Below are 13,674 nucleotides of genomic sequence, written 5' to 3'. Positions count from 1 at the left end.
ACTGATTAAACACGTAAAAGAACAAAACACACCTGATGATTCTTTGCTGCTCATTTTCTAGAAGCAGAATTGAAAAAACTTGCTGTATTTTTTTGTAGTTAATTAAGAGGAAGTATACCGCCATCTCGCTCCGACCAAAGTGACTTGAACGCACCTGACGTCGTAATTACAAGTAATTACAAAGTAATATACAAAATGGCAGACGGGGTACAAGATACAAAATGGTCGAAGGGGTACAAGATACAAAATGGTCGAAGGGGTACAAGATACAAAATGGCCGAAGGGATACAAGATACAAAATGGTCGAAGGGGTACAAGATACAAAATGGCCGAAGGGGTACAAGATACAAAATGGCCGAGGGGGTACAAGATACAAAATGGCCGAGGGGGTACAAGATACAAAATGGCCGAGGGGGTACAAGATACAAAATGGCCGAGGGGGTACAAGATACAAAATGGCCACTACCCTGACCAGAATAGAGCGCTTACTAAAGATGAATTAATAATATACAAAATAATAAATATTACCTGTGATAAAATCAGTGTAACACACCCTCTAATAGCTTATCGGTTTGTTTTAATACACCTCACTTTATTATGGTAATTCATGTAAATTAGTGTTTTTGAGAAACAATATTAAAGTGGTTTAGCGCAGAAGGAATGGAGGTGTTTTCAAGAACGTGTTCTTTAGCGGATCTCCGTCACGCTGCCTTTATTCTGCACCTGAGATGTTTAACCTAATGCCTCAGACGGGTGTGTCTCACCTTGAAGAAAGCGTTGCCGTGGCTGGTGAGCAGGGCGTCGGAGCGCGGTTTGTTCTTACTGTACAGAGCATACATTCCAAACTGGTCCTCCTGTCAATCACACACACACACACACACACACACACACACACGTTGTTTGTACTTAATGGCCTTAAGACCCGGACATTCCTGTGATGCCTCTTGGATTTAGAGTCTTCCAGAAGCAGAAACGGGTTTGTGATGGCGGTGTGATGTTTTGTAAAGAACTCACGTGTCTCAGGAAGCAGGTGCTGACCGAAAGCGGGGAATGTGCACACTGCTCCAGATCCTTCAGGAAGTACTGGCTGTGGAAGTCGCACAGCTTCTCCAGGTTTCCGAAGACGATGCTGCGCTTTCCTCGGAGGTCCTGCGGCAGGTCCGGCCTCTCCATCTCCGGGAAGTAGTGCTCCATGATGTAGGAGAGGGAACGCACGTACTCTCTCTCAGTGGAGATCATCTCGTCCATGATGTGCTGGATTTTACTGCATGCAAAAAAAAATGAAAAATTAACTAATTTCATCCATCCATCCAACTTTCACAGAGAGTGTGTGTGTGTGTGTGTGTGTGTGTGTGTCCCACCTGTTCTGTCTCTTGTTCTCACCATCCCCCAGTCTTCCCTGACTTATGGAGGGTGATGGGAGGCTCCTGCTCCGTGCCAGCACTGGACTCTTCATGTGTGGCCTCTGCAGCTTCTTCTCCACACACGTGTTGTTACTGAGTTCCAGCCCTCTGATGTAGACCCCCAGGTATCCGTGGTGTCCCGAGAGCTCGGAGCTCAGCGTCTTCTTCATCATCTTCTTCAGCGGAGGCCTGCGGTGCCTGGCTCCGGGCTCCGAGCGACAGGAATAAGACGAGTCGATGGTGCAGTCGCTGTCTGTGTCGTCCAGCGGCAGTAAAGAGAGTTTATCTCTCTCGGGAGGGAAAAGAAAAGATCCGGAAGGAGATTGGTTTTTTGAGAACGGACCTGCCGAGTGAGGTTTCTCGTCCTCGAACTCGAAGGTGTGTTTAATCTCGGGGAGAGAACTTCTGCTCTCTCCACACTGCAAATCCACGCATGCTACGGGTATTTCCCTGGGTTTCGAATGGTCAGAGGTTAGAGAAGAGTCGGGCGAGGGTTCCTCTCGCACTGCCGCTCTCTCTAACGCCTCCTCTAGCTGTTTCCGAGTCTCCTGGCACTTCGTCCAGATGTGGTTCCAGTGGTGGAGCTGGCGGGGACTGCCCAGCGTTGAAACAGTGTCGTTCAGAGAGCTGAAGTTCTCCATGGAGAACTTAGTGGCCTCGTTGTGGTAGTCTTGCAATGTCTGCAGAACTTCAGGAGAGAAGCCCATGATGTTCTCTTCCAAATCCAGATGCTTGAAATAGTCCTCGCAGTGTGTCATCCACTGCTGAGCCTGCGAGACGACGATCGCATTTGTTCGGTTAGGTTCTATGCAACGTGTAGGTTGTGTCTATCCACAGGTTGTGAGTGTGTTTACCGATTCGTAGAACTCGTAGAGGTTGATCAGGATGTCCAGCTCGTTCCTGCGTGTGTGTGCTCGCTGGAGGACGGAGTTCATGTGCTGCTTCAGCTCCAGTAACGCGGAACCGGACGCTGGTGTGGGGTCCTGCGTCAATGCCGCCGCCTGCTTCTGCTGGAGCTGAGTGCAATAATGTAAAAAAAAAAAAACATTGTACCAATGTTTGTGACCACCTTGTGTGACCACCTTGTGAGTCAATGTGAGTCGACTCAGATTCATCACTCTGAGTCAAAGCGAGCTGGTTCTGATTCGACACTTTGAATCAATGTGAGTCGACTCAGATGCGTCACTCTGAGTCAAGGTGAGTCGAGTCTGATTCATCACTTTGAGTCAATGTGAGTCGACTCTGATTTGTCACTTTGAGTCAAGGTGAGTCAACTCAGATTCGTGACACTGAGTCAATGTGAGTCGACTCTGATTTGTCACTTTATGAGTCAATGTGAATCGACTCTGATTCGTCACTTTATGAGTCAGTGTGAGTTGACTCAGATTTGCAACTTTGAGTCAATATGAGTCGAATCAGATTTGTCACTTTGCGTCAATGTGAGCCGACTCTGATTTGACACTGTGTGAGTCAAGGTGGACGTATCTGGACGCATCTTACCGCTGCTTCCTCGGTGAACTGCTCCAGGCGCTGCCTCATTTCCTGCAGGGAGCTGAGGGTAAAACTGAGAGAGTCCAGCGGAGCCAAGTGCTTCTCCGCCTCCACACTGAACCAGCGTTTAATCTGTCCAAACACATCCAAACCACAAATGACTGATAACTGAGATATCTGAGCTAATTCTGGAGTGTGCAGAAACGTTTTAAACACACACACACACACACACACCACAGCCGATACAACTCAATTCTCACTTCTCATCTCTAATTCACCTGAATGAATCCCTTTTTATCTCTCTCACACTGTCTCTCTCTATCGGCCTGCCCCCGTTTTTAATCCGGTGAAGCGGTACATTATTTCTCATTAGAATCATCGCTCATAAATACGGTGCGTTAAAGGACTAAAATGATGTTTATTATGTCTTTGATCCTGCCAGCTCACCCGCTCTGTCTCCTCCTGAAAGGTGCGCCGCTCCAGAAGGTTCTCCAGCTGATGGAGGGATTTGTTGGACAGGATGACGAGTTTATGAACCTCCTCATCCATCTGGTTGTAGAGCGTGCAGGCTGTGTCCAGCGCGTCCCTGTGTCAGGTGATTTCAGATGAATGTGTGTGTGTGAGTGTATGGGGTGTAATGTGTGTATTAGAGATACAGTGTGTGTGTGTATGAGTATGAATGAGAGCTATAGTGTGTGTATGAGAGATACAGTGTGTGTGTGTGTGTGTGTTTGTGTATATGGCGTTGTACCTGTAGCTCTGGGTTTCGCTCGTCTCCTCTTTCCTGACACGTGCGAGGAACGTTCCTCCCTCCAGCCTGAGGCGGTTCAACTGTGAGTCCTCCAACACACACTTCATCAGGTTCCTCTGCTGGCTGATCGTCTCTGACACGTCCTGCACACACACACACACACACACACACACACACGACGTGACTTGCGAGCCTGATTTCTGTTAGACTTTATTTCATGTTAATTACTATGGAGTTCCAAAGATATTTTTATAAACAGGACCAGATTTAGGAGCGAGTCTGAACTACATCAGAAACAACTGTGCCTTCTACTGAACCCTGAATCAAGCTAATAAACGTGCACTTATACACTCGCGCTGCTCTCGACTCTCTCACAGTTTCTTTTCTGGATGAAGGTGTGACGGTATCACCAGACTGAGTCTGACCTCGGCCGTGTCCAGGCTCCTGCTGCTGTTCAGGACGTCTAAGGAGCTCCGCAGGGACGAGATGGCGGCGCTACAGCTGCTGCAGAACTGCTCCATTTTCTACACAACACACACACGTTTAGCTGGAGTTATAGCTTCTGTGTGTGTGTGTGTGTGTGTGTGTGTGTGTGTGTGTGTGTGTGCGCGTGTGTCTGTATACCTGTCGAAACTGGATGTAGTGGTCATGGTCGTAGGGGAAAGTGCCGTCCAGGTCTCGTGTGAGCTGAGACGGGTCGATGTGCTTCAGTAGAGCTTTCAGAGAAGTTAACACTTCACACTGGGAAACACACACACACACACACACACACACACACACCAGGTAGAGGTTATGTTTTTTGTGTGTGTGTGTCTCTCTCTCTTTTAAACTCTGTCTCACTTTTAAACTCTATCTGTCTCTCTCTCTCTCTCTCTCTTTTAAACTCTGTCTCTCTCTCTTAAACTCTATCTGTCTCTCTCTCTCTCTCTTTTAAACTCTGTCTCTCTCTCTTAAACTCTATCTGTCTCTCTCTCTCTTTTAAACTCTATCTGTCTTTCTCTCTTTTAAACTCTCTCTCTCTCTTTTAAACTCTCTCTCTCTCTTTTAAACTCTATCTGTCTCTCTCTCCCTCTCTCTCTCTTTTAAACTCTGTCTCGCTTTTAAACTCTATCTGTCTCTCTCTCTCTCTCTCTCTTTTAAACTCTGTCTCTCTCTCTTAAACTCTATCTGTCTCTCTCTCTCTCTCTCTTTTAAACTCTGTCTCTCTCTCTTAAACTCTATCTGTCTCTCTCTCTCTCTCTCTCTTAAACTCTATCTGTCTCTCTCTCTCTTTTAAACTCTATCTGTCTTTCTCTCTTTTAAACTCTCTCTCTCTCTTTTAAACTCTATCTGTCTCTCTCTCTTTTAAACTCTGTCTCTCTCTCTTTTAAACTCTATCTGTCTCTCTCTCTCTTTTAAACTCTATCTGTCTCTCTCTCTTTTAAACTCTGTCTCTCTCTCTTTTAAACTCTCTCTGTCTTTCTCTCTTTTAAACTCTGTCTCTCTCTCTCTTTTAAACTCTATCTGTCTCTCTCTCTTTTAAACTCTATCTGTCTCTCTCTCTTTTAAACTCTGTCTCTCTCTCTTTTAAACTCTATCTGTTTCTCTCTCTTTTAAACTCTGTCTCTCTCTTTTAAACTCTATCTGTCTCTCTCTCTCTTTTAAACTCTATCTGTCTCTCTCTCTTTTAAACTCTATCTGTCTCTCTCTCTTTTAAACTCTATCTGTCTCTCTCTCTTTTAAACTCTATCTGTCTCTCTCTCTTTTAAACTCTATCTGTCTCTCTCTCTTTTAAGAAGAAAACTATACTAGTTTCATGAATTAATCATTAACGTTGTTTTATTTCTCAAACGTTTAATAAGAAAGAAAAACGGACAGTACAAAACAAAAGCAGGCCAAACGGAAATACTTCAAAAACGATGATTATTATTATTATAATTTTTTCTCTTGTTGACGTCCTCTTCCATGCTGTCCTGCGATCGCTCCGGCCCTCTCTTGTCTTTCGCGTGGAAAAACACACAAGGTAGCGTTATATATAAAAGCATCAGCTACATGAATGCACATGAATACACTCACTGGAACGGAGAAATCTCGCTCGAGCTTGACGGACGCCTCTTTGTCCGAGAGCAACAGAACCGAGTAAAGTGCGTTTGGCAGAGAAGCCTGTATGAGGGGAGAGAGAGAGAAAATCAGATAGCAAAAACAATAAGACTGAATGCGTTAACGCGTTACGAGGCGTCACGGTAACGGCGTACGAGGCGTGTATGAGGATTCGGTATGACTCTGATTAGACAGGATTACCGAGGGCAATGAAAAGCGCACTGAGGTTTTGACAGCTGGCTGCATGCTTGTCTGATCGCCGAGCCCTGTCTCTGATCCGAGGACATGCGAGAACAAGCCTGATCTCAGACGCCCCAGGACAGACTTCTGTGAAAATATCTGACAAATGGAGAAGAAGATATACACTGGGGGCTGATGGGTGTGAGCCAAAATACAGACAACACCCTACCTACCTACCTACCTACCTGAAAATAGGGGCGTGGCCCAAGGTTCAGTGTGATAAGAATTGTAGGAAGAGGTGCATTGTTACACTGTTTGTTTGTGTTTCAAATTGCTTTGAAGATGTCCGGGAATCATATATTCATTAGCGAGTAATAATAGCATCAAAAAAATAAAAAAAAGTAGCAGCTAACAAAATCTAACTGCGTATCGCGAGCTAGTTTGCTAGTTCAACGCATTAATACCGAGTAAAAGAAAGTTTGTTATGAAGCACATCTGCCTCAGTAAACAAATAGGGTCGTGTCTCAAATCGCATAATTATGTACTTACGTACTATTCTAGACGGTTACCGAGTGCTGACGGGTTTCCTGTTACCGTCAGTGAAGTCTGTTTTGCGCCCCAGGCTTAAGGATTTTCTAGGTTAGTAAAGGTAAGGTTGGAGAATTCGAGTTTGAGACGAGGTTCATGACGACAATCACAACGATGGCGAGTGTAAAGAGAGACAGAGTGTCTGTGCGTTTAACGTGAAAATCACCAAACATTTTACGTTCAGACTTGACGGACTGGCCCGGACCGCGCCTCACGAGATGTGTGTGTGTGTGTGTGTGTGTGTGTGTGTGTGTGTGTGTGTGTGTTCACCTGAAGCTGAGACAGAGCTGAGAAGAGCACAGGACTGGCCTGCTGTCTGCGCGAGTCCACCAGCACGGTCAGACCCTGATCCCTCTTCTCCTTCCTGATAACATAAAGAACGATCTTTTACTAATCATACACTGTCTAACACACACACACACACACAGACACACACACATTTGTACTCTGGCTCATGCTGACTCCAGTTCAGTGTTTCGCAATCCTATGGATTTATATCGAACTCTAACACTGACCTAGTTATCCACGTAAGCTCCTGTGCGAAAGTAAAGAAACTCACGTCACACACCAAACGTGTCGCTGCTGATCGACTGTGTTTAGGGGTTGAGGTCTGTGTTAGTCATCTGAAGGGCGTAAGTTTAGAACCAAAAGAAGTAGTGTAGGAAAATACTGTGATGATGTCATCACAGGAAGCTTCAGGTGACCTAAGAGTGTGTGTGTGTGTGTGTGTGTGTGTGGCGGGGAAACGCTCGTCTGGGTGTGTGTGTGTGTGTGTGTGTGTGTGTGTGTGTGTGTGGCGGGGAAACGCTCGTCTGGGTGTGTGTGTGTGTGTGTGTGTGTGTGTGTGTGGCGGGGAAACGCTCGTCTGGGTGTGTGTGTGTGTGTGGGTGTGTGTGTCTCACCGGAGTGTGGAGTAGTAGTAGCCCAGCAGGCAGGTGAGCTCTCTGGAAGTGAAGCGCTCATCTGTCCACACTTGGTTCCTCATACACACCTGGAGAACGGAACGCCCACTGCGGTCTCGATTACCTAAGAGAGAGGGAGAGAGAGAGAGAGACAGAGAGAGAGAGAGAAAGAGAGACAAAAAGAGAGAGACAGAGAGAGGAACAGAGAGAGAGAGAGAGACAGACAAAGAGAGGGACAGCGAGAAAAAAAAGAGATGCAGCAAGAGAGACAGAAAGAAAGACAGAGGGACAGACAGAGAGAGAGACAGAGAGCCAAAAAGAGGGAGACAGATAAAGAGAGAGAGAGAGAGAGAGACAGATAAAGAGAGGGACAGAGAGACAGAGGGACAGAGATGCATTGAGAGAGACAGAAAGAAAGACAGAGGGACAGAGAGAGAGACAAAAAGAGAGAGACAGACAGATAGACACAATGTGAGGTTAGAGTAAATTTTATTAATATATTATTATTATTATTTACATGTTAACATTAACATTGCATGTTAAATTACTAGTATAGTAGTATTTATAATGAATAATTATAATATCATAATAATATTAGGATCTTATTATTTATTATATTATTAGATTATTTTATTATATTATTCTAATATTATAATTATGACCATCATGTTCAGTAGAACATTTATCTTACTATAAGCTGAGCTTATAAAACTGCAATAAAACTAATAACGTAATCATTTCTTTCATTAACATGGAGTCCTTCAGTAAGCTGAGACCGCAGTGTGCAGAGAGTCTCTCTCTCTCTCTCTCTCTCTCTCCCTCTCTCTCTCTCTCTCTCTCTCTCTCTCCCCATCACTCACCGGGCAGAGAGACGGCTCCGGAGGTCAGCAGCTCGGTGTTGAGTTGTGTCAGTAATAATGGCGGTGGTGTGGAACAGCCTGTGGGGGGCGCTGCAGGAAGAGGAGGAGGAGCTACAGGAGAAGGAGGCGCTACAGGAGGCGGGGCTGAGACAGACGCGCAGCGAGACAAGACTTTAGGAGAGTCTTCACCAGCACTGCTGCTCCTCCTGGACTCGGAGATGGAGGGGGAGTCGGGAAGACCTGTCACACACACACACACACACACACACACACACACACACACACACACTTCATTTGTACATATTTCTACTTTAGATTCTGTACACACATCAAAGCAGCAGAAGTAAATGAACCCTGTAGACGTGTTGTTGAGATACGGGACGCAAACAAAGACAGACGTGACCTCAGTGTAGTCGAGATGTGGGGTCTCACACACACACACACACACACACACACACACACACTATGGTTCATGTGGGCACAGATAAGACCTGTTCTACACACTGACGCATCACACACACCAGGTGTGCACCTGCCTCACACACACACACACACACACACACACACACACACACACATACACACATAAAACATAACCTCCACCTGGTGTGTGTGTGTGTGTGTGTGTGTGTGTGTGTGTGTGTGCGCGCGTGTGTGCGTATATTTGTGCCCTGTGGCTTCTGAACTTTCTCCTGAACTCTGAGCCTCGAGTCGAGTTTCAGATGCACCGCACGCTGCGTCTCCTTCAGCTCACACGGGGATAAAAATACAGAATAAACAGCATTCAGTGACCAAAACGACCAAAACACAAACACACGTGTATTTTTACATCAATAAATCCCTTCACTGTACTGTTCTGGACATTACGCAGATTCCATTAAAGGGCCGATGAGCGATTTTTGGTCGGATATTAACCGAAAAAGATTAAAGATGCAATCAGCAAAAATATACAACGTAATATTTACATCCGATATCGAACTACCAGCGAAGAAAACATCAAATATACGACAAATACAAACATTTCAGCTGCTTTTGTGATTTTTTTTTAAACGTTACTTGTTTTTAAAAAAAATCTTAGAAATATAAAAAAAAAAACCTGCGATATCTCATAAAAGCATAAAGCATTTGATATAAATATGAATAAATAATGACGTCACCCCTTAGTGACACGCTATGTTAATTCTGTGCTCCTCAGTCATCGGGTTGAGATTTCTATTTTAGAGAGCGAGGAGTGAAGGAAATGTAGAAGCAGGAGGAGAAAAGGGCACACAGAGGGAAAGTTTGTGTATGGTCGTGTATGAGATCTCCTGCGGTCCAGCTCTCAGTCCCCTCACTGTCGCCTCTATTGTCTTCCCCTGGCTCTGTTTCCTGTCTGAGCCCGCAGCGCTGCTACCTAAACGCCTCCGCTTTCACACACAAGCCGAGACACGAAGGCCAAAAAGCCCCGAAACTCTCCGAGGGTCGAGTTCGGAAGCCCCTCCCCTGACACGAGGAGCCAATGAGAGCGAAGGCGTGTGTGAGCCGAAACCAAACCGGACTAACTTTCACAAACGCTGGTTTTCCTCGTACTCGCACGCGCGTCTATGTTTACTGCCACTGAAGTGCGACGCGCGTCCCTGACACGCCTCATTTGCTTTTAGTCCCGCCCACAAAACTCCATAAAAGGTAAAGTGCACAGACAGCAGGGAGCACGAAATGAACGATCAGGGTAAAGACTGAAAAACAGACCTGGAAGTTATTTTGACTCACTTCTATGCCGATAAACACGTTTAATAAAATATAATAATAATAATAATAATAATAATAGTAATAATAATTAGCAAGCTCTAAATCTTCTATAAGGTGAGGTGTTTGTTTACGCCGCCATTCCTGATTAGTTTTATTTGCCTTCATTTATCTGTGTGTCGGCTCACTTTCTTTATTTGTTTAATATTCTTTTATTATTTTTTTTTTATCATTATTGCCAACAATCTACAGTAGAACGAGTGGTTTTTCGGGGAATGTTCTGGACGGTGCTCTTAGTCCGTGACTGAGTGAACTAGCACGAGGATGTGCTTTTGATGGAGACTCTAAAGATCTTCTGTAAGTCGCTCTGGATAAGGACGTCTGGCTTCAGAATAAAGTGTGTGAGATTTAATGATCTTTGGTTTTCAGATAGAATAGATCTTACATAATTAGTGTGTGTGTGTGTGTGTGTGTGTGTGTGTGTGTGTTAGAAGTTTTTGTCTACACCCCCACCAAACTGACCAACAGCACAAAGACGGTCATTATGCCGTGATGGTGGCAGAACAGGCAACGATAGCGCACTGAGCATCTCACAGCTGAGTCACCTGATCCCCCTGACTCTGTGGGAAAATCTCCGACTCCTGAGTTTAAAATGGGAGAGGGGGGGCAGGGGCACTCCGGGGGGATTCAACTGAGCCCATCGTTACAGTGTGTGTGTGTGTGTGTGAGAGAGAGAGAGTCATGGAACTTATCGTTAACAGAAACTAGAAAGAAGGGTGTGAGATAAAATAATATACTAAGATGAATGAGTGACTCTGAATCTGATATCACCCTGACTCTGATACTGTCCTGACTCTGAATCTGATATATCGTCCTGACTCTGATACATCGTCCTGACTCTGATACATCGTCCCACCTACAGGTTTGGGTTTCCTTCATCATATCGGACATTGAGCCAAACAGCCACCCTTGATTTCTCCATCATCAATAGCAGGAAAAAGAAACAACAGTGTGTTTCCTCAGCGACTCTCTCACTGTGCTCTTGTCTGTACATCAACACACACACACACACACACACACACACACACACACACACACACTCATGGGAAAGAAAAATGTGTGTGCGTGAAGACTCACGTCAGAAGGGTTGGGGCGTACCTGTTACTAAAACATCTCCAAACGCACACACACACATGCACACACACACGCACACACACACACACACACACGCACACACGCACATAGTGGCGGTGTGTAAGAAAGTGAGTGGTGTATTAGTCAGAACTCACTGCGGTTGATAATTACACACCGCGCCATGTCACGAAACATGAGAGCGTGTTTTCAGAGCCCGAGGCTACACTGATTCGAAGCGGGACAGCTGGTAACGCAGACACACCTTAACGAGCGGTTTAACACACGCTATACACTCCTTCATACACGGCAGGTGCGCTATAACTTCTCATCACAGCATCAGATTTAAACAGGAGCTGAAAAGAAAAATCTGTGATTATTTAAAAAAAAAATCTACTTGTGGATCCGCTACGGTTTAAACGTGCTTTAAAATGTAAAGTTAGACTAAAAGAACGAAATATTTTTCTTAATGTAAACATGGCAAGCGCTCCCTCTTTTAAAGTGAGGAAAGGTAATGTTTCCTTTAAGCTTCAGGACTGACTCAGGTCTCGTTTGCTGCCCCGATAATCCCACCTAGCGTGAAATACTGATGTCCTCTTTGTGGTGTACGTGATGTTTCTGTGCAACGCGGTACGTACCCGAGTCTCCTTTGCTGCCGCGTCTCTCGGCGCTGTAAAACGCCATCTCGAGGTCGAGTCTGCCGAAGCGTATCGTGCAGCCGTTCATCAGCTTCTTGGGAGAGCCTTCGCCCGAGGACGAGCGCGTTCGGTGACCTTTGGTCGAGCCTTTTCCGGACCGTTCCAGAGACTTGGAGCGCCTCTCGGACCTGAAGCTGCGCTGCAGCGGGAGGAGGGGCGAGAGGCGGCGCTGCAGGGATCCTTGCCTCGCCGCGTGCGTGTCCGAGTCACATCTCGGCCTGGTCTCGACCTCGACCCCGACCGCCGGCTCGCCGCCTTCCTCCGGGACCGACTCGGAGCTTGAGCCGAGATTCATGGGGTTCTGCAAAGCCTCCATGTACGACTTGCGAAACAGTCGTCGCGTCTCGAAAGCAGCCGAGTCTCCGGATTGGCGGCGTCTCGGCGTGCTGAGATCCGTGCTGAAGGAGAGAGACTTGGCGTTTCCTCCTCTCCTGCTCCCGCCCTCTGAGTCAGCGCCAGGGTTAAGGGCTTTTTTCTCTGCTGGCAACGTGCCAGCGTTTGTGTACGAGTTGCGTTCGCCGGTCCCGTGGCTCGGGAGCGGCTCGGACGCCGTGGAGTCGGCTCCCTGCGAGCCCAGAGAGTCTCTGGAGCTCCTCCGGCTGTCCAGCGTGCCCGTGGATCCGTGCGTGCTGCAGGTGCCGAGGTGGCCGATGCTCAGCGCTCCCGGCTGCATGATGCCCTCGTTGGCGTTTCTCACGCGCACGGGGTTCACCACGTTCCTCCAGGGGGTTCGGTACACGGCAGCGCCGGCGCTCAGCAGGCAGTTCTGGAGGGGTTGCAGGTTCCGTTCGCGTGTCACATCCTGCAGGAATTCGGCGGTGAAGACTCGGGGGTACATCCCCTCAGGCACGGTGATCTCGGCCAGGGCACGACCGCTCCGCGCCAGGCATTTTATCACCAGCTTGGCGGCCTTGCGGCCCAGAGGCACCAGCTGCAGGTAGAAGTCGCCCTGCCTCAGGCGCACTTTGTGTAAAGGCGCGAGCTGCAGGACCACCTTCTCGTGGATGCACAGGGGCCAGCCCTCGTGGTACAGCAGCAGGCCTTTAAATCGCAGCTGAGGGACGGAGAACAGAAACGTCAGATACGTTTGCTTTTTATCACCTTTCAGGCACACCTTTTGTACCTGGAGAGCTACCTTTAGGGCCTTAGCGTCACGCTCCTGTAAGGTTTCGAAACTTCTCTCTCTCTCTCCGCACGTTATGTTTTGGTTTCTGTTTCATACTTTCTGACACCTAAGCTCGCTTAATCTGGAACATGGGTCATGTCTGGTACCGTAAGTGCCTTAAGGAGGATTAAGAAGGATGAGAACGAGAGAAAGACAGAGCAGCGCTCTAGAAAAGAAAGACGATTAACAGACACGACTACGGTCGTAAATTAATAATAACTGTTAACGTGCCGAATCGAGGAAATTATCTTGTACTATTGTGAGTGCGAACAAATTGCAACTAGTCTTAGAGATTTCCTAAATCTCCTAAATGTTCAGGATTACACCTCCCGGTTACAGTCTGCTGACTCTAACACAGAAACAAGCAACAATCTCGTAACACGCGCTTACGGAAAAACCTCGGCCACGCCCACAGCACAGCTTCATGCCCTGCGCCGTCTGAACGACCCCCTGCTTTTCATTTCAACACGTCCTCAAAGAAGCTTCCGTTTTCAAATATGAACGAGGAGGCGATGCTGTATTCTCTACTGTAAGACATTTCTAACCTGTAAGAAGACAAAACCGTGTAATGATACAAGAGAGAGGATAATTGATCGTTAATTAGTCGAGTAACATGACTGCACAAGCTCCGCCCTCTTCCGTATGAATATTCTCCAGACATTTACTCTGGGCTGGAAAAAGGGAATAGCGTCCATGGGCAA

The 13,674-nt window shown here is 46.7% G+C and overlaps 1 protein-coding gene across 2 annotated transcripts in view; it reads right to left on the bottom strand.

Annotated features, from left to right (window-relative positions):
- Positions 1-13,674, bottom strand: part of zgc:158766 (uncharacterized protein LOC100009641 homolog) — a 47,247-nt gene that overhangs the window by 8,178 nt on the left and 25,395 nt on the right. For both annotated transcript variants that reach the window (XM_053611093.1, XM_053611094.1), the window contains 14 exons: positions 11,749-12,862; positions 8,255-8,494; positions 7,395-7,518; positions 6,763-6,856; positions 5,701-5,787; positions 4,270-4,386; positions 4,071-4,169; positions 3,646-3,788; positions 3,342-3,480; positions 2,904-3,026; positions 2,258-2,419; positions 1,362-2,173; positions 1,015-1,264; positions 765-854 (listed from right to left, as the gene is read on the bottom strand). In XM_053611093.1, coding sequence (XP_053467068.1) covers positions 765-854; positions 1,015-1,264; positions 1,362-2,173; positions 2,258-2,419; positions 2,904-3,026; positions 3,342-3,480; positions 3,646-3,788; positions 4,071-4,169; positions 4,270-4,386; positions 5,701-5,787; positions 6,763-6,856; positions 7,395-7,518; positions 8,255-8,494; positions 11,749-12,862 — 3,594 coding nt within the window. The remainder of the gene's footprint in view (positions 1-764; positions 855-1,014; positions 1,265-1,361; positions 2,174-2,257; positions 2,420-2,903; positions 3,027-3,341; positions 3,481-3,645; positions 3,789-4,070; positions 4,170-4,269; positions 4,387-5,700; positions 5,788-6,762; positions 6,857-7,394; positions 7,519-8,254; positions 8,495-11,748; positions 12,863-13,674) is intronic.

The sequence above is a fragment of the Ictalurus furcatus genome, chromosome 23 (assembly GCF_023375685.1).
Source record: "Ictalurus furcatus strain D&B chromosome 23, Billie_1.0, whole genome shotgun sequence".
Classification (NCBI taxonomy): Eukaryota; Metazoa; Chordata; class Actinopteri; order Siluriformes; family Ictaluridae; genus Ictalurus; species Ictalurus furcatus.
This window is presented reverse-complemented; position numbering and strand designations above follow the sequence as displayed.